The sequence below is a fragment of the Vanacampus margaritifer genome, chromosome 1, assembly GCF_051991255.1.
Source record: "Vanacampus margaritifer isolate UIUO_Vmar chromosome 1, RoL_Vmar_1.0, whole genome shotgun sequence".
Taxonomy (NCBI): Eukaryota; Metazoa; Chordata; class Actinopteri; order Syngnathiformes; family Syngnathidae; genus Vanacampus; species Vanacampus margaritifer.
In genome coordinates, this window is record NC_135432.1 from 5,847,868 (window position 1) to 5,869,138 (window position 21,271).

Genomic DNA, 21,271 nt, shown 5'->3' on the forward strand with positions numbered 1-21,271 from the left:
TCTTTCTTTTCAAAATTTCGATGTGTAATTGTATGTAAATGAAACACTAAGATGTAATGGAAGCATTGAAAACTTCAAAATACAGCAGAAGGTGAAATAGATTTTCGTAAGTAGATGAGTCCAATCGTAATCCGCTCTTACTACAGTCTTACTACAGTTAATCAATGGGATTTTGCTTATCTGGAGGGTAAACTATGGAGAGAGAAAAAAACTGACTGCAATTTTGGACTCAGCATAAAAAATCGAACTCAACAGAATATTTTTGTCTTACGCTCTTCTTGGTAGGAAAGCGAAGTAAAAAGTCAATGTTGCTAACAAACTAAAGCAAAATCTGTTAACACAACACAATTAATTTGACATACAAATGAGTCAGAAATCAACATGACATGTTCTATTTGGTTAAAGTCAGTATCCCTGATTAACAGATAAAAAAAAAAAAAAGTACTGCGGTGTAGTCTCGGTGTAATTAAAGTGACTACATTTGATTTACAGTGTACTATTCTTTGAAACAGAGTTTTAAATTAAACATTTCACTTCTTTTTATGGATCGGTGGCAACTAGAAAAGCATTCTAGATCTACAACTAAAAACTGTTTTGGATCAAAGTCTCTTAAATGTACAGTGCTATGTAATTGGCAAGATCCTCTGAGAAAAAACTTGTGCGTGAATGCCACAGACGTTCAAGTTCAATGCAATCCAAGTGCATGCACTGCTTTCTTCGTGCGACGATGCCCATGAAACACAAGACATCTGGAGAAAGTCAGCCGTCCACTCTGAGAAGCGCACTGGGGTACCTTCTCAACAGCCTCACAAATGACATTTGACACTTCCAGTGAGGTAGTGGGCCTGCTATGATACGAGCAGGGAAGCCCTCCAGTTGGAATGTCTTTTTTTGCTGAAGTCATCTATGGACGTCCTTTATCATCCCTCTGCGCAATGTTAGGAACGCGCACAGTGAGCAGCACTAATCACAGCAGATTCTTTCATCTTGCACTTTATTCTGGTGCCAGTGCCATTCATTCCAGTCTAAACATGCCAAGGCTAGCTTATATTCTCTGGCTTCATGCGTCTGTGCAGTCCTGATGGATTTTACATACGGGTGACCAGATTTTCAAAATTAAAAACTGCTACAATTGAACTGAAATCCAAATATGCGCCGAATCCTAATCGTCAGTGGTGGGAGGTTATTAGTTTAGCTAATGCTAAATGCTATCTTGGCTGACAGTTCCACAGCGCTAACTGGTGGGAGGTTATTAGTTTAGCTAATGCTAAATGTTATCTTGGCTGACAGTTCCACAGCGCTAACTGGTGGGAGGTTATTCGTTTAGCTAATGCTAAATGCTATCTTGGTTGACAGTTCCACAGCGCTAACTGGTGGGAGGTTATTAGTTTAGCTAATGCTAAATGCTATCTTGGCTGACAGTTCCACAGCGCTAACTGGTGGGAGGTTCTTAGTTTAGCTAATGCTAAATGCTATCTTGGCTGACAGTTCCACAGCGCTAACTGGTGGGAGGTTCTTAGTTTAGCTAATGCTAAATGCTATCTTGGCTGACAGTTCCACAGCGCTAACTGGTGGGAGGTTATTAGTTTAGCTAATGCTAAATGCTATCTTGGCTGACAGTTCCACAGCGCTAACTGGTGGGAGGTTATTAGTTTAGCTAATGCTAAATGTTATCTTGGCTGACAGTTCCACAGCGCTAACTGGTGGGAGGTTATTCGTTTAGCTAATGCTAAATGCTATCTTGGTTGACAGTTCCACAGCGCTAACTGGTGGGAGGTTCTTAGTTTAGCTAATGCTAAATGCTATCTTGGCTGACAGTTCCACAGCGCTAACTGGTGGGAGGTTATTAGTTTAGTTAATGCTAAATGCTATCTTGGCTGACAGTTCCACAGCGCTAACTGGTGGGAGGTTCTTAGTTTAGCTAATGCTAACTTGGCTGACAGTTCCACAGCGCTAACTGGTGGGAGGTTCTTAGTTTAGCAAATGCTAAATGCTATCTTGGCTGACAGTTCCACAGCGCTAACTGGTGGGAGGTTCTTAGTTTAGCTAATGCTAAATGCTATCTTGGCTGACAGTTCCACAGCGCTAGCTATCAAAGCACTCGTCATTATCCAACCTTTTTAGCAGCTGTTGGAAGCCGGCTGTGTAGTTCATCCGGCACCGGTCTCACTTTGAAAACATGGCGTCGGAAGAATCAGCTGGCTTTGGCAGCAGTTAGGACTACATTTCCCATGATTCTTAGACACAGAAACAGGATGTAGCCTAGTTCTATTTCTGGTGTGACAAAAACACCTTGGCTACCGATTAGATGCGAATGAGAACGCAAACGTGAATTTGGAAGTAAACAGGAAGTAATTTAACAGTTAAATTAGTATGATACACATGACAAAAAATTAAAAATAAACAGGACGCCGGAACGGGATCTGCGTAAAATTGGGATGCGGGATGCAAGTCTCATCAATACGGAACTGTCCCGAACTAAACGAGACGTCTCGCCCCCCTAATTTTACAAGACACATGTAGTGTGGCAAGTCCAAATTCAGTTTGGTGTGGACATTAACTATTAGAAGATAAAACCAGGTCAGATTCTGTTGCTTCTTCTAGTCCGCCGCTGCAGTTCCCTGAAAGTTCGGGGAACGGGCTGGTTCGGGCAGAATGACTCGGGGAGCCAGGAGTTGGACTCATACCCGGCTTCTTGGGAGGAATCGGAGGAGGATGAGTCCTCTCCGATCGAGGGGTCAGAGGGGAGCGGATACCCGGAGACAGCGGACCGGAAGGGGACCTCCCCCCGGTAGGCGATGCGGCTACGTTACGGTAGTCCGTTCCAAACGGGGAGCTGCTCATCGGTACCAGCTTGACGCCAGCCTGCTGGCTGGTGAAGCGGGACAGCACCTGCGTGACGGTGTTGCGGGCCAACTGCTTGGCTGCGCTGTGCTCTGGTGGGGGGTTGGAGGAGGTGGTGGGTGAGAGGTCCCTGGGGGAAAGCGGGCCAACGTGCTGCTGCTGCTGCTGCAGCTCCGCCTGGGTTTGGAACTTGTGTCTGGCGGCTTGGAATCGCTGATTGACTCCGGCCTGGTAGGAGGACTGATGGAAACCGGGGCTGTTGAAATGTTTGGCCAAAACCGGTGAGGAAACTGGAGACGAGGAGAGGGACGAGGAGGCGGTGCTGGAGGGAGAGTGAGGTATAGGCTGAGGGTGAGGATTGAGAGGAGAAAGCAAGTTTGCTCCTGCCCCGTTTTCTCCATTTTCTGTTCCTTTCTCGTCCTGAGTTGGATCCGTCTCTTTGAGATTGTGATGGCCATTGACCTTTAACACCGAAGATGTTTTTACAGGGACAATGACTTTACCATCAGGCTCAGTCTGAACGGAGGTGCACACAGCAACCATCTTAGAGGGCCCCTCTTTGGGCTCACTGGTTTCAGCCAATCTCCTTTTCAGCTCTTCAAGTTGTCTCCTCAGTTCCTGACTCCTGTCCTCTTCTTTGATGAGCCTGGCTTTCAGTTGCTCATGCTCGGTGGTAAAATCATCAAGCTTCCTCTTGGATTGAGCCTCAAGCTCCGCCGCCTTACTCTTTTCCTCTTCGAGGAGCCCCTGTAGCTTCTCCACCGCTCCCGTCTCCTCTCGGAGCAGAGTACGGAGCTCTAAGACCTTCTGCGCCTCCTCTTGTGCTCGACTGCTGGCTTTCTGGAGCTCCAGGCTGAGAGAGGACGAAAGCTGCTGCTGCTGGCTCAGTGACTCCTCCGCCTGGCTCATGGCCTCATCCTGTTCTCGCTCCAATCGACGCACTGCCGCACGCTCAATTTGAAGCTGGGGAGAGAATGGCGTCGGTGAGTGAAACATGGCAGCTAATGGACACAAGGGGGCAGCATAACACTGCTTTGCAATGGCTGCTATATAAGGCAGATTTTCACACACAATTTTTGGCAGACACCTTTCTTTACAGAACAGATCCATTAGATCTTTTAGATAAATGTTTGATGGTTAAGGTGCAGAAGTTCTATGGGATTTATGGTAGGTTTATTTTTAATCTATTGATTTAAAAACAGCGTTTGTGGTCATTAGCTATCTCTAGAAATTCAGCTTTGCTTGACTTAAAATTGTGTGTCCTATTTTTTATTTGTTAGAAAATTTTCATTTCAATCAACGACTCACACTAGCAGGCAGATTTCATGGTAAAGTATGCCATGAAACTGTGGTGTCCAAAGTTGTGGCCCGGGGCCATTTGTGGCACACCCACTGCCTTTTAGCGGCTTACGGTATCAACTGAAAATAACATTTGACATGAAAAAAGGAGGGTGGTAGTGTTGAAAAAGTAGGCGTAAATAATGGGGACTACCACAATAGCTTTTCTACTTCTACTTTTTGTGTGTCAAGTTACAATTTGTGAACATATCACATGAATGGTCCTCAAGTGTGGTCATCTTATTACAGATTGCTGTTGTTTGGTTCTGTATGTGAAGATGGGATTCAGCTGCTGCTCAGTGGGGTGTGCGGATCTATTCTAGTGGGAGGAGGGCTGCGGGCCACCCCAAACCTTAAAAGAAAATTTGTCTTATCACATTTAAAATAAAGTTTTGACATAGCAGTTTATTTATAACTCATTCACTGCCATTGACGGCTATAGACGTCAAAAACTCATTTGAACTATTTCTATTAGTTTAACTTTTTTTTGAGTATGAAAAACCTAGGAGAAAATTATTGTACATTTAGAACAGATATAAAATTTGTGATTAATCGTGAGTTAATTATTGAAGTCATGCGATTAATTACAATTACAAATTTGAATTGCCTGATGCCCCTAATTTTCTTTAAAAAAAAAAAACGATTATTAAAAAAAATGTCTAGGTTTTTATACTCTTGTTAACAAAAGTGAGAAAAAAAATTAAACTACTAGAAATAGTTAAAATGATTTTTTGACGTTTATAGCCGTCAGTGGCAGTGAATGAGTTAATATAACAACATCATATAAACAATTTGTGTACAGTGTAAATAATGTGTACTTGCTTGATTGTTTGATTGGCTTTAGTATGTTTAATAAGGTCAAATAAACAAACAAACAAATCTAACGGGCCCTTACTTCCTTCTATTTTTTGTGGGTGGCCCTCAGAGGAAAAATTCTGTGCCATAAAACATTGATTGATAACAAATCTATTGGATTGTATATGTGTTTATGGATAATTAAAGAGTGACTATCTTACTTCAACAGCTTGTTGGAGGTATAAAATGGACTATAGTCCAAACAGGAAAGGCTGAGAAAAACGGTCTTACGTAAGAGCCTAATGTAGAGTCTTGACGCCGCACTCGAGCATGTGCGCTGGAGCTGACCAGACATGTCGATCCATTAGCTCAAGTTTCCCGAGGTCATAAACTCCAGGCAGGACAACTAAACAATGGCCTCTTCCTCATCTGTTTCCTCTCTGACAGCCAAGTGCGTGTGCATAACGCTGCCTGTGTATGATCTTGAACTTTACAAGCCCCGCCCACCCCACTGAGCGAGACAATGGAGCCCCACTGATGCTTTCCTGCGACCTCCCTGCTTTTTACGGTAAATCACAGTTTTCAGTTGAAAAGAAAAACAGGCAGGCGTAAAAAAGAGAAGGAAAAAAGAAAAAAGAAAAGCAACACGATCTCTTCGGTTCAGATCATGTATCGGCAAGTTGAATACTTTGGCACCTTTGAACACTAGCACATCCATAGCTGCGTCAGTATTATGTGGGTCAGCACCTGTTGCGACAGTTCATCTCTTTCTGTTTGCAGTATCGAGGAGAAATTGTCACTCCGGGCAGATTCATGGGCTTGTCGCAGTTTTTCTTCCGCTAGATCAGCTATCATCTGTCAACAGAAACATGGTAACAGTGAATCAAAGTAGAAGAGCGCCCGCTTCAATGCGATTTGAGAATAAGGAAAATGGCAAAAAGGACCAAATTTAATATGACCTTCCTTGGCAAAAACAGGAAGATATACCTGCTTTAGTGATGGGGGGAAATGAAGCTTCATGAAGCTTCATGAAGCACTTGTGAAATTTTTTGACTCTTCTAGATGGCACTCTTGGTTTAAAGATGCCATTCGCATTGCCCTAGCCTTTATATTTTAGCAGGTGGTAACAATCCATCATCCAGCCATTTTCTTTACTTCTAACCCTAGTGATGGGCAAATGAAGCTTCATGAAGCACTTGTGATATTTTTTGACTCCTCTAGATGGCACTATTGGTTTAAAAAGGCAGTGGAAATGTAATACATTTTCATTGCACTAGCCTTCGTAATGGAACCAAGAGCACCATCTAGAGGAGTAATAAAAATAGTAAAAGTGCTTCATGAAGCTTCATGAGGCTTCATTTTCCCATCACTATCTAAGCCCCCCTAATGGTCTGATGTGCCTATTGAAGCTGACGTAGCACCACTGATTGTCACACCCACCTAAGTGGGGCGAAATTCTTTTCCCCGCATTTGACCGATCCCCCGAGGTTTTTGGTGATCTAACCCCCCATTTTTATAGTCTTTGGTGTCATCTACCTCTGGGCCACTGAGCGGGACGTTGAGTTAGATACAAGGTACAGCCTGAACTGCTTGCCAGCCAATCACAGAGCGCACAAACAGCCATTCACACCTACAGGCAATATCGTTTTCAAACAAATAATAATAGAAACAAGTTTTTGGAATGTGGGAGGAAGCCTGGGTACCCGGTAGGGGTGTTAGAAAAAATCGATTCGGCAATATATCGCGATATTACAGCGCGCAATTCTCGAAAAGATTCGATGTGCGACCGAATCGATTTTTAAACATACATTTTTTTATGGGAATATTCAACAAAACGTCTTACTTAGGGTTAGCATTCACACATTAAGCATGGAAGAATGTTATATTAATGGAACATTAAGCCTTAATATTTTATTTCAGTGCTGTTCAAACATGAAACAGACTGCAAGCTGAATTTTCAGATAAATAAATACATTTTCATACAAATCTTACAGTGTACATGAACAAGTTTACTGATTAGTATTTTCTAAATTTGAGTTTCAAAAAATCGCAATAATCAATTTATAGATTCATATCGGGATTAATCGGTATCAAATCGTGACCTATGAATCGTGATACGAATCGAATCGCCAGGTACTAGGAAATTCACACCCCAAGTATCATTACTAGTCCTCAAATGTTCCCATTAAATTTTGGTTCTGAATTCAGAAATATTCAGATTTTTGAGACTCATATTGATGACATAATGTACCGGTAATACTAATTTATAGATTCGTATCGGGATTAATCGTGATTCGAATCGCCAAGTTCTAGGCAATTCACACCCTTAGTACCCGGATTTGTAATCCCAGACTAAGAACTGCGAGGCAGCCGCGCTAACCACTGACCCACTGCTCTACAGTGATAATAATAACATATTAGATTGATCCTCCTATGATGCTTGATGTTTGACGTTGGTTGCTCCCCACCCCTCGCCCAAAGTTGTGCCCGCTCGCTCACACGTGACCCTAGCGAGGATAAGTGCTACAAAAAATGCATAGATGGATGGATGGAAAATTCCCATGAACTCATCTAAGCCTTATATCCCTCTAACCCTGGGTGTGGTTGGGGAGGGATTTAATTTCCAGTGTCTAAAACGTGGAGCTCAAATGCATATTTACACACACAACCAGGCTATTGAACGACCCTGATTGTGATTTTGTGTGAAATTGAAGTGCAGCTGGGCGAGCGTTTTACAACCTGACAAAAAATGCGGGAATCGATTACCCTTCTGTGTCTGCTCTCGGTCGCTGCCAACTGTCTCGTCATCCTTTCCTGCATCCTCTTGCAGTGGGCCATGACCAGTTTCAGTACAGCCATAGGGTTCGGGCCCGCTCCTTGCCCCTGCAGGTTTGCACGAGTCTGGGCGAGTGTGTTTTGTTTCCCTGCTGCTTTGCTGTCCCGTTGCAAAGCCAGAAATGGATCGCTGAGGTCATACTGGCCATAACGCTCTTGGATGAAAGCTTCTTTGTGCTGAGCCTAAAGGACACACAAAAATGAATCTTTCATCATTTATGCTTAAGTACAAAAGGTGGCTAGAGTTGCAGTTCGGTCAAACACTTTCCATAGCTCAGGACTTCTTTAAGGTTGAGAGTAATCCGACTCGAAACCGAAACCTGACCAATCAAAAATGTCAAATCCAATTCACGCTAAAATTTCTAGACTATCCTTTATTAATGTAGTTTTGTGGTCATGAACTATTTTGCAACCCTTCTAGAGTGGAAGCTAACCACTTGGAATTCCCCTCATTTTAGTTGGATTGTTCATAAGTGCGTTATCCTAGAAATGTTTTAAAGCTAATATTTATTGTACTCACGACTTCTGTGTTAGCATCGGTTAGCATTAGCATCGGTTAGCAAAAGGCAAACACTTGGATTCTGTTGATATCAGAAGAACAACATTTCTTGTAAACTGTAAAAATATTTGTTAATATTTGGGGGGGTTTTGAGGTGGTGGGGGGGTTCATTTTTATTATTTTTTTTGTATATTGAATGTTTATCAGCTGCGACCCTTGTGAGGATAAGTGGTTAAGAAAATGGATGGATGGATGTTTAGCAGCATTTTAAAAAAAAAAAGGAAAAGTATTTTGGAGCCATTTGAAAGATTATTATTACAGTATATCAATGATATTTTTTTCTTTAACACCTTTCAATGAGTGTTAATTGCTAGCTAGGGATTACATGAATAGGATTTTGGATCTGATCAGTGAGTTTAAAAAAAAATATCAATAAAAAAATCTTAATATATATTAATATATCAAATCTAGTTAAACAACTTGTTTGCACTTGATTGGGCCCAGCCCGGCCCACAAATAGCCAAAATTTGCATATAAACTGACAATCATTGAAATGTATTGGGAAACCCAAATCATCCACCCAAAAACTCTGATAAACGAAAAATGGGAAGGAAAAAAACGAAATTATTAAAGATTATTGGGTAAAAAAAAAAATGGTTTGGAGGGTGGGCAGAATGTACATTTGTGAAATCTTGGATTGTTAATGATGGTAGCCAGAACATCCCTGGAGTGAGTGAGCTTGTATTTGCTCTGGTGTTTTATTTTGTGGATCTGATCAATGACATCATTGATTGATGGCGTCATTGATTATGACCGATTACAGATTGTACATAAAATGCCAAATATCTGATATTTTTAAACCAGATCAATTATATGCAGATTTTCCCTCTTCGTGGACCGGGCCGATCCCTACCCCCCTTGAGTGTATGTGTGTGTGTGTGTGTGCGCGCGCATATATGTGTATATGTGTGTTTAGGACATCAATGCAGCAATGTTATGGTAAGTGTGAGCACAAGCAGATGGTCTTTCCCCACAACCAAAACACAAAGGGGTGAGATTGTATCCCCCCCCCCCCTTCCAAAAGCAGATGTTAATTCCTCCCCAGAGACGCGGAGGTGAATGACCGGGCCACGAAATCAAACGGATGTAGATTGTATCGTTAAGAGAGTTGATATATTTTAGACAAAGTTGCGGTATCCTGCATGAGTCGAGGTTGTTAAAGAGAAGCAGAAGACAAGGAATGAACTTTGCGCAAGGTCGCAATGAAATACTGTGTTTTAACTCTTGAGCTGATACAATCAGGACATCATCGTCCTCCTTCCCAAACACACATACAAGAAATTCTTCCGGCAAATTTATCATCGCTTCTCAGAAATGTCGCACTCTGGCAGTCATTTTCTTTCCGCTTGCACACTTGCACACCCCTCAGGGCAACAGTAAAGACGCTACATTTGAATCTTCTGTCTTTGGCTGAACAAAGAATGTGTCCCAAAGAGAAGAGATTAGAGGTCTTGCACAAAGACGCCGTCTCAATGCCTTCAGTCCCGGCCATTGTCCCCTTGTCTGACCCACTAGGCTTCAATGTGAGGCTGGGTGCACAATGTCTGCCTCTTTCATTCTTATGTGTGTGCTCCATAGTGTGTTTACCTAAAAGCAAGTTGTTCTACAATTCCCCCCCCCCCCCAAAAAAAAAAAAAATTATAAACATAATAACTCTATTTGACGAGAATGTTGCAAGACTCACTTCTCTGCAGCCATTGACGACAAATGTCTTCACTAATCAAATTTCACTTTCCTTTCTTTTCTTTGGTCCTTCCTCGGGTCTCCTGACGGCCTCACGACCGTGGCTGGAAGTGTTCGGTTTAGGTGAACGGTATGGGATTTTCTCACCCACATATTAAAAAAAAGAAGAAAAAAAAAAGAACAAGAGCAATGATGATGACATGTCAAATCGGTAAAATTACCGAATGAACAATACTGAGCTCTCCAGAAGGAAAAAAAATAAATAAATGAATTTCCCCCCGCAGGCACGTAAATACCCATCTACTAGTTCCTGGAATCGTTTTGTCACTGGAATAGGCATGCCACACATTCTTAGGATGTCACTTCATCAGCTTGAATGCCATCCGGCAACTAACGTGACATGTGACTGACAACCTGACCTACACCTGCAGGGATCTGTTGTCGGTCGGTTAACTCTAAGCCCGCAGGCACAATCACAGCCTTGTGTGGGATGAGAGCAGCCAACGGAGTCTTATTTCTTCCGTGTAAAGACTGACAAACAATGAACTCTGCTCCCCGTTACGTGCATACAGTCAAGCCTTTCATTTGCATCTGAACAATACTATGGAGGGCATTAACTAATAATTGAGGATGAATGGATACAGCTGCACCTGTGAGTGTCACAGAGTGCATCTTGGGTTGCACATTTCCAAAGTTTGTGCCAGGCTGCACAGGGGTCGTTTGCATAACATGTAGCGTTTGTTTTGAGGGTGCCATCGCAAGTCATTCAGACTTGCAACCATTGAGAATTCGCCTACTCCTTGTCGAAACATTTGGAAAGAGACCACAGGGTGGCGTGATCAGAAAAGTAGTACTTAAAGGGCAGGGTTTCCCCCGGTGCTTCATAAGCCTGGCGGCCCGCCTATCTTTTTTTTATCCCCTGCTATAATACGCCCTCCCACATCAATGAATAGTAATGTAATGTCATCCGCAGCCCCATACCTGTCGATGAAGACTATTTGGCAGGTATTTTATTAAGGTTGAAAAGTTCCTTAGTGCTACCTTAAGTCAAGAGCAAGGGGCAAAATGGCCGCCTCCTGAGATGGCTAAAAACATGGATTTATTTATGTATTTTTTGCTGTATTCATTTTACAGAAAGGGAATATTAACTCATTCACTGCCATTGACGGCTATAGACGTCAAAAATTCATTTGAACTATTTCTATTTAACTTTTTTTCTCGCTTTTGTTAACAAGAGTATGAAAACCTAGGGGGAAAAAGATATTGTACATTTAGAACAGATATAAAATTTGTGATTAATCGTGAGTTAACTAGTGAAGTCATGCGATTAATTACAATTAAAAAATGTAATCGCCTGACGCCCCTAATTTGCAATAATCTTTTCTTAAAAAAAAAAAAAACGATTATTAAAAAAATAAATATAGAAAAGATTATTAAAAATTAGGGGCATCAGGCAATTAAATTTTTTAATTGTAATTAATCGCATGACTATACTAGTTAACTCACGATTAATCTGAATTTTTTATATCTGTTCAAAATGTACATTTTTTTCCTAGGTTTTCATACTCTTGTTAAAAAAAGTGTGGGGAAAATGATACTAATAGTTCAAATGAATTTTTGACGTCTATAGCCGTCAATGGCAGTGAATGAGTTAATTAGAGTACCCTGTTTAGACAAGACGAGAACACATGTGAGAAGTTTTAGTGATAGAGAAACTACACGTTGTCATTTTAAATCCTCACAAGGATATCATAATGTGTTGACACTATGAGAATGGCTTTACTAAACTGACCGTGGCGCGCGTGTACACTGCTTCCTTTGTGGTTAAACAAGTTAAGCAATTTTCACATGTTCCAGTTTTAGTTTTTTATCCAAGAACAGAAATATAGTACACATAAAAAACTGACGATGACATCAACGCACCCACCGTAACCAGACTGGATTTAAAGACAGGGTCAACATGACTACGCCCTATTGTTACGCGCCAAAACAAATAAAACAAGAGACAGAAAGAGAAAGAGAAATGAGATCTCCGGTGTTAAGATGTTGGAACTGATTTTTTGCGCTCTGGGCTTTTTCTGTAACATTCAGACATCAGACCAAAAAAACTCAATTCACCTCAGGGAACATAGATCGAAACTGCTACCAAGTAATGTTTAACTGACTTAGACATTAGTGTTATCGATGAGGAAGGAGGTAGGCAGACTTTGGTCATCCAAGTAATTATTAATTTCAGAGATACATACAGCAGGTTCCAGTAAATCTGGTAAAGTTTTTGCTTCATTTTTCCTTCCCAGCTAACCCAAACATTAAACAAAGCATTGGTGTTTTCTTGTCAACCAAGTGGTGCCTTGAGATACAAGTGACTTGACTTAAGAAGGTTATTTATTTATTTATTTTTAGATTTCTGTCTGAGCTGCAAGTGTGCTTCACACTCCTATCACTAGATGGCGCCAGCAAATTTCACATCCAGCCAAAGAGGGACAAAATCAGTTGGTGGCGCTAATGCGACATTAAGCTAGTTTACCAACCATCAATATAACCCACAGAAGAACAAGGAAGGATAAAGCATCAGGTACAGTCATGTTTTGACTGTGTTTTTGTATAGAACAATTTCAGTACAATGAATTAAATTTGTATCGCAAGGCACCACTAAAAGTTCAATTTCAGGTCTTTACTGTTTTTGGGCTTCCCACTTTCTTATGCTAAGCAGATCAGTTTCCATTATGATGATCTATTGGATACCGCAAATCTAATTGTTGTTATCGTTGCGTATATTGTAATTTGCTGCCCAACCAGTTGTCTGGACTTGGACTTGTTTCATGATTCAAATGTGAAAAAAAGAAGTCCTTGTGTCATGTTTGACACTAAGTTTGTCATTTGAAATTGGAACAATGTCTTGGAACTAGCACGGAACAAGAGAACTACTCCCACTTTCATGTCTGAAACCGGCATTCCTTTAAGGTAACAAGCCTCTGTGCCATTCATGCCTGACGGACAGAGGATATTTGCTTTCCCCATTAGATAAAGACAAGTCAAAAGATAGGCCACACCCACTGGAATATGACCTGTTCGTGTCATGTTCTCAGGAATTTTCCCTCAAGTGCAACTGCTTATCCAAGTCCTTCTTCCAGGTTAAAAACTTTGCATTTTTGCCCATACCTTTGATTGAGGTCCTTTTTAATTTTTAAAAAAAATAATTTTAGAAACCTACTTTTATTTCAATGTTTGCACCATTCAAATATAAAAATAAAACCAGTGTAATAAAGATTTCTTTGTAGCGCTGGGCCCTAACACTATCAGAACATCTGTCCTGTTTATCGTGGACGTCCCACAGAGGAAAGGACGGAAGTCAGTGATTTTGGAAGACCGTACATCCGCCACAGAGTCAACACCCAACCTCAAACAGCCCACCAGAGACCACTAGAGTGTGTGTGTGTGTGTGTGTGGGTGGGTGGGTGTGTACGCAATTGGGCAGATGGGACAAGGGTCATGGTTAATTATGAGCGCTGCCTTGGAATATTCCTGTCCGACATGATTGAGTGGGGGAAGCTGAAAGGAAAGCAGCAGAGCTTGAAACACAACGAGAGGGTAGACAATAAGGTGACAGCCCACTCGGCCAAAGCTTGATCACTGGGGGCTTGTTCGGAGTTTTGTCTCCTCCTACCATGCACGCATCCAATCTGGACTGCCGACATTTAAGACGCAAATAGCCAAGATTAAAAAGCTTCGAGACAATTGCGGTAGCTTCGTTTGTTCGTTATGACCCCGGTTACATCGGCGAGCTTTCAAGGCATTCAGTGGCATTTAACTCATTCGCTGCCATTGACAGCTAAAGACGTCAAAAATTAATTTGAACTATTTCTATTGGTTTAACATTTTTCCCACTTTTGTTAAGAAGAGTATAAATACCTAGATTTTTTTTGTATTAGAACAGATATAAAAATTGTGATTAATCGTGAGTTAACTAGTGCAGTCATGCGATTAATTACAATAAGAAATTTGAATCGCCTGATGCAATTAAAAAAATGAAAAGATTATTAAAAATTAGGAGTGATTCATTTTTTTTTAAATCGTAATTAATTGCATGACTTCACAAGTTAACTCACGATTAATCTGATCTAAATGTACAATAAAAAAAATTCTAGGTTTTCATACTCATGTTAACAAAAGTGGGAATAAATGTTAAACTAATAGAAATAGACTATAGACGTCAAAAATTCATTTGAACTATTTCTATTAGTTTCACATTTTTTCCCACTTTTGTTAACAAGAGTATGAAAACCTAGAATTTTTTTGGGTACATTTATAACAGATATAAAGTTTAACTATCGGAGTCATGCAGTTAATTACCATAAAAAATGTAAATCGCCTGACACGATTTTAAAAAAAAAGAACAAAAAGAAAAGATTATTAAAAATTAGGAGTGATTCATTTTTTTTTTAAATCGTAATTAATTGCATGACTTCACAAGTTAACTCACGATTAATCTGTTCTAAATGTACAATAAAAAAAATTCTAGGTTTTCATACTCATGTTAACAAAAGTGGGAATAAATGTTAAACTAATAGAAATAGACTATAGACGTCAAAAGTTCATTTTAACTATTTCTATTAGTTTCACATTTTTTCCCACTTTTGTTAAAAAGAGTATGAAAACCTAGAATTTTTTTGGGTACATTTATAACAGATATAAAGTTTCACTATCGGAGTCATGCAGTTAATTACCATAAAAAATGTAAATCGCCTGAAACGATTAAAAAAAAAAAAAGAAGAAAAAAAAGAAAAGATTATTAAAAATTAGAGACGTCAGGCGATTACATTTTTTAATCGTAATTAATCGCATGACTTTATTAGTTAACTCATTATTAATCACAAATTGTTATATCTGTTCTAAATGTACAATAAAAAGAATTCTCGGTTATCATGCTCTTGTTAACAAATTTTTTTAAACTAACAGAAGTAGTTCAAATGAAATTTTGACGTCTATAGCCGTCAACGGCAGTGAATGAGTTAATAAAACATCAAACAAAAAAATGGTCGCCCACACGATGTAAACAAGTGGACATGGCCAGGAATAAGTGGATATTTGGTCACCCTATTTGAACTTGTAAACAGTATTTGCAAGTACATTGTCTGCTTGCAATTCATGTATAATATGTAATATAGTATACTTTTATTTATTTATTTTTTTGCTGCTGCTCTTCGTGCCTTCAATTGCTCTCCTTGTACAAATAAAGGCTTTTAAATTGAATTGAAAAAGTGTGGGAGGCTGACTAACTTTTCTAACAGCATAACATCTACTTATACAATGATTATAAGTACAGCACAATAGAAATCACAACTCTCTTCACAAAAGTCAACACCACCTTATGGGTGCCTGTATGACAACTTATTCAAATGAGATGATTGATAACAAGTCATTACTGTGCGCTGCTCATTTGCCACAACTACAATCCTCATGTTAAGGCCAATTTTCCCATTTCATGCCACATTATTTTCCCAGTTGATAAATTGAGGACAAATCACTCACTCCCCTCACTGAGCAAAAATGTTGACATTGGTGGAACCAAAATCCCGCGCCATTGTCTGCACTCACGCCGTTTCCTCGCTTTCCTGTTTACACATCCCCTCTCGTCTGGTGACGTTCTTTTTTTGCGAGTTAATGCTGAGGCAGGTTCATTCCGCTCTTTAAAGATTGCATGTTATGGCCTTCTCGGTTCTTCACTGGCAGCGAAAAAAGGACGAGAAAATTGTACTAACCCTAAAGGCATCAATGACCACCTCCTGGGCCTCCAGCTCTCCCTCCAAGATACTGAGGAGTGTCAGCAGCTCTGCTCTAGTAAGAGCCTCCACATTCATCTTCCCCTCCTAAAGAAAGAAAGAAAGAAAGAAAGAAAGGCACGTAAACTGCTGTTTTTGAATCAGAATCCTCTATACTGGCCAAATATGTTATAACACGGGGAATTTGTGTCCGGCAGTTGGAGCCACTCGACTGTAGTATAACAACTAAAACCTGGCGATTCGATTCGTGTCACGATTCATAGGTCACGATTTGATTCAATACCGATTAATTCAGATTAATCTATAAATTGATTACAGACGCTCCCCTACTTACGAACATTCGAGTTACGAACAACGGTACATACGAACATGTCTGCGCGCATGTCAAAAAATGTTCGGAAAGAGATGCTGTAAGTTAGATTTTGTATTGCGCACCTTTTTCCGAGTACTGTAGTGCTTCTTTCCGCCGCTAATACCGACGCTTGGCGCTGTGAGAGCTCACCCAGCATTGGAGGCTCAGCAACGTGTCGAGGAGGAGGAAGAAGAAGAAACGCCTGTCGCTCATAGATAAAGCCATCGCACTCTTCGAGCAGCAAGACCCAAATATTGAACGTTGCACAAAGGTTGCAAATCAATTGAATGATGCCATACAGTGCTACCGCATCATTTATGATGAAAAAAGAAGAAAACTGTGCAATCGTCGTTAGATCGCTTCTTTCGGCCAGTTTCTAGTAAATCCTCCAAGGAAGATACTCATCAACCCTCATCTTCTTCTCCTCGAACCCTCAACTTCTTCCTACATTGAAGTTACGGAGGAGGAAGTAACTTTTGAAGCCCATTCCAGCGACGACGAAGAACCTCTCATGATATAAAATCCTCCTCTTCCTCCTCCTCCTCCTCCATCAAATCCTTAAGCATCGAGTACATCTTCCAAAAGTAAGTTAAACTTCATTTTATTTATCTTATTACGTACATGTACATACTGTGTGTGTCTCTCGCTCTCTCTCTCTAACATACGTAGTACAGTACTGTACGTATTCTCTTTAAACATAAATTATAATACAAAATATAGCACTGAAGCAACTTACGAACAAATTCACCTTACGAACGATCGCACGGAACGTAACTCGTTCGTAAGTTGGGGAGCGTCTGTATTGCGATTTATTTATTTTTACTCAAATTTAGTAAATACTAATCAGTATACTTGTACATGTACACTGTAAGATTTGCATGAATTTTTATTTGTTTATCTGAAAATTCAGGCTTATAACGGAGCCACTGCATTCAACAAACAGGTTGCAGTCTTGTTTCATATTTGAACAGCACTGAAATAAAATATTATGTCTTAATGTTCCATTAATATAACATTCTTCCATGCTTAATGTGTGAATCCTAACCCTAAGTAAGACGTTTTGTTGAATATTCCCATAAAAAAAAAAATTGGAGGTTTAAAAATCGATTCGGCCGCATATCGAATCGATTTGAGAGTCATATCGCGATATATTGCCGAATCGATTTTTTCTAACACCCCTAATAACAACTGTTATATTCTTGCGTGTAATCATAGGGGCTCCAAGTAACTCACTTCGGACGTTTGAGTTGTTTCCTTTTAATTTAGTGAGGATATGAATCGGTCTGATTCTTTTCAGCTCCTAATCGCAAGGGTGCATTATTAGGAATGTTTTGTGTCTGTCTGCTGGCGTGGGTAAGTTATGAGGTCAGGTCCTGGACACCTAAAATATGACCCCCCCCCCTAAAAAAAAAAAAATGGGATCTGGAAGAATTGTTAATTAGGGGTTTTCTGTCCTCCTGTGTAGTCATGGTAACACTATTATTGTAGTAATGGACAGGCTGCTGAGATTGGAGCCCATGCAATGCGTCAGGCGTTCCAAGAATTTAAGGGCATGTTGAGTGTTCCAATGATAGTTTCACCGCACATACTTAAGATCATTGTTGCCCCGAGCTTAAAATATGCCTCTGATGTCATCTTTCGACGTAACGACAAGCCACACGTAGAAATGTTTCTTTGTTGCTTGGTTTGTTTTTCTCCGTGCGCCAGGATTTCATCCCACATTCTAAAAATATGCTCTCAAAGAATTAATTGAAGACTTTAAATTGACCAGTGGTTGACTATAAATGTTTTTTTGTCCATATGTGCTGTGCGACCTGTCCCTGCCTCCCGCCCAAACCCAGCTGGTAAAGGATCATGCTCACCTTTGACCCTAACGAGGATATGCGGTAGCACGGGTCGATATTCCATTCTGACCTGACGGTATGGTAACACTGATTAGTATTATAAATTACAGCTTGAGATGGCCTTTTTTTTTTTTTTTTTTATAATTGAGAAAATGAAAAAAAACTGCATTTTCCAATTACTTTTAAAAAAAAATATTGAAAATTTCTTACAGAAAAAAAATGTGCATGATGTTTAAATTTTAATTAATAAATACATTTTAAGATTTTTCTTCTGTTTTAATTCTTAGTAAGTCACAGTGTGTGTGAGGTGGCACGGTGATGACTGGTTAGCACGTCCGCCTCCCAGTCTAGAGGACGTGGGATCGAGTCCGGGCTTCGGCCTTCCTGGGTGGAGTTTGCATGTCCTCCCCGTGCCTGTGTGGGTTTTCTCCGGGTGCTCCGGTTTCCTCCCACATTCCAAAGACATGCATGGTAGTTTAATTAAACACCAAATTGTCCCAAGGTGTGATAGTGAGTGTGAATGGTTGTTCGTCTGTGTGTGCCCTGCGATTGGCTGGCAACCGGTTCAACCCGCCTACTGCTCAAAGCCAGCTGGGATAGGCTCCAGCGACCCCGCGACCCTTGTGAGGAATAAGCGGTTAAGAAAATGGATGTATGGATGGAAGTCACAGTGTCCCGTCACTGGTGAGTTATTTATAGAACAGACACATGGGCAATTTTTGTTGTCCTTGCTGCCCCCCCCACCCAAAAAAAAATTTATTTTGCACACCAAGGAGGAAAAAAAAATTAATTGGAGGTGCCTCTTTTACTCAACTCTGCAAGCAGCCAGTCATATTGTGCGCTGCTTAAAAGTGTCCTCCAAAAACAAAAACACAAACTCATTAATATCAGTATTAGTGACTTTTTAAAACCACAGTAAACAATCAAACCGCTAATCGGCCTGAGTTATATATATGCGGTATAGAAAATGGATGCATGGATGGAATTTGTCCTTTTACTTGTTCTTAACTCTGATTGTTCTTTCCTTTATCACAACGGTGGGCAAAAACTGAATGCCAGATGCATAAAAGTCCCACAGCACAGTTTGAGACTTTAGGACATTTCCATTCATTTTTGAGATTGTGATTTCTTTTGTAATCGTGGGTTTAGTTTTATTGCATTTGTGCGCAACCACTTGTCTAAAATTACAGCGCGCAATTCTCGAATCGATTCGATATGCGGCCGAATCGATTTTTAAACAATTTTTTTATGGGAATATTCAACAAAACGTCTTACTTAGGGTTAGGATTCACACATTAAACATGGAAGAATGTTATATTAATGGAACATTAAGCCTTAATATTTGATTTCAGTGCTGTTCAAACATGAAACAGACTGCAACCTGTTTGTTAAATGTTTGTTATAAACCTGAATTTTCAGATAAATAAATACATTTTCATACAAATCTTAAAGTGTACATGAACAAGTTTACTGATTAGTATTTTCTAAATTTGAGTTTAAAAATATCGCAATAATCAATTTATAGATTCATATCGGGATTAATCGGTATCGAATCGTGACCTATGAATCGTGATACGAATCGATTCGCCAGGTACTAGGCAATTCGCACCCCTAGTATCATTATTAGTCCTCAAATGTTCCCATTAAATGTTGGTTCTGAATTCGGAAATATTCAAATTTTTGAGAATCATATTGATGACATAATGTACCAGTAATACTAAAATAGGCCAAATCTATTCCATATTATACAGATCTTGTCTTTGGCATTTTAAAAAAGACGTTTAAAAACTTCGGATTCATACATTTGACTAAAATCTGTCCAGATTATGTTGGAGAGAGATGGATTAATGTACGAATACGAATGTTCATGCTTCAAAGTGTCTCCTCACAGTCTGTCGAGTCTGAAAAGTGAGTGCACTCGAGTGTCGTCTCTCAAATTCCTTGGTTTATCCCGTGGTTGAAACTGGCTGAAACGCCAAAAGTCACATTATTTGCAACAAGATTTCTGAAGGTTTAGTGCGAAGTAACGCTCAGATAGTTTCCACAAAATGGCAAATAGAGGCTACTTGTTCCAGTCCCCTCACTGCAAACACTGTTAACCACTTGTTACTTTCTCACGTATTTATTTGGGGAGGCAACGTGGAGCAATTTTGCCTTGCTACCTGACACTTATCTCAACTTCTACAAAGAACCATTCCAACATTCCAGGGATGCCCAACACTCAGAGTAAATATGAATCCCACTCCAAAGCTTATAAGGATTCAAGACAAAGCCTTGTTAAATCTGCAAAAGGTGGCCTCCACATAAAGTGTTCTTATGTGCTGGTTTCACCCCCCCCCCCCCCCCCCCCCACACCTCCTCATCCAGACCAGGAAAGACGAGACCATCCTTTCCAGAGTGCGTTCAAAGCAATAACTGATGATTACGGTTGCTGGGGAAGAACAGATGATTCACTGGCACTTGCTTGACACCCGGAACCGCAATTATTTTTCATGTAAGCAAGCACCAGTCACTTTAATGTGTGACACACATCGGGATCATCAAATTAAGAGTGAGTGATGATTGCGAGATCAATACTGCATCAATATTCCCTTGGTGCTCACTTCCATTAACCAGAAAAGGAACTATAAACGATTACTTCTGAATTGCAGCATTTATCGAGACACCTAATACTTGCACTCAAACATTCATGAAATTCAATGAGCGCTGATGGGTCACATATTCCACACTCCTTGGTGCAAAACCAAGTAAATTAGCCATAAAACATGGAAATCATTAATAATCGTCATTCTGTGTTTATACATACCTTCATACACTCTCGACTCCCACGCGGCAACTCCCTACAATTCCAGAAATTGTTGCTGCTGAAACGTTTTCCTCGGAGCAGTCCGCTGTCAAAAGACGCTCCTACTCCCAAAACCAACAGACGGTCAACCACTAAACGCCCGCAGCCAATAGCAGGCACGCTTCTTTGTAATCTGGCCAATGGTGGCCACGTACCGCGTTAAGAGGGCGGGACAAAGGCGTTCCCATTTTATTGGGATAAAGCTCTTTGTTTCGGCTCCCACCCGCTGTTTGTTTACATCCATTCGGACGATTCCTCACGTTTCCAAATGTTAAATACAAAATTACAAATTGTACAATAATGTGACACAGATTATCGAGTTTCCTCTATTATCCACGGGCATGGTGTAACTTTTAAAATAAGGGAATCATTTTTAGCATTATTACAGGAATA

General features: G+C 40.3%; 1 protein-coding gene across 3 annotated transcripts; it reads right to left on the minus strand.

Annotated features, from left to right (window-relative positions):
• Nucleotides 1-376: 376 nt before the first annotated feature.
• On the minus strand, nucleotides 377-20,932 carry cttnbp2nlb (CTTNBP2 N-terminal like b). Of its 3 annotated transcripts, XM_077568208.1 has the most exons (5): nucleotides 20,840-20,932; nucleotides 15,817-15,924; nucleotides 7,744-7,995; nucleotides 5,725-5,832; nucleotides 377-3,807 (listed from the first exon to the last, which is right to left on the minus strand). In XM_077568208.1, exons 1-5 carry the CDS (start codon nucleotides 20,843-20,845, stop codon nucleotides 2,557-2,559), a joined length of 1,725 nt encoding a protein of 574 aa, XP_077424334.1. In that variant the 5' UTR covers nucleotides 20,846-20,932; the 3' UTR covers nucleotides 377-2,556. The 3 variants fall into 3 exon arrangements, with proteins under 3 accessions (XP_077424334.1, XP_077424343.1, XP_077424352.1); XM_077568217.1 differs by lacking the exon at nucleotides 15,817-15,924 and having other exon boundaries at nucleotides 20,840-20,902; XM_077568226.1 differs by lacking the exons at nucleotides 15,817-15,924; nucleotides 20,840-20,932 and adding an exon at nucleotides 10,056-10,290.
• Between the last annotated feature and the right edge of the window lie 339 nt (nucleotides 20,933-21,271).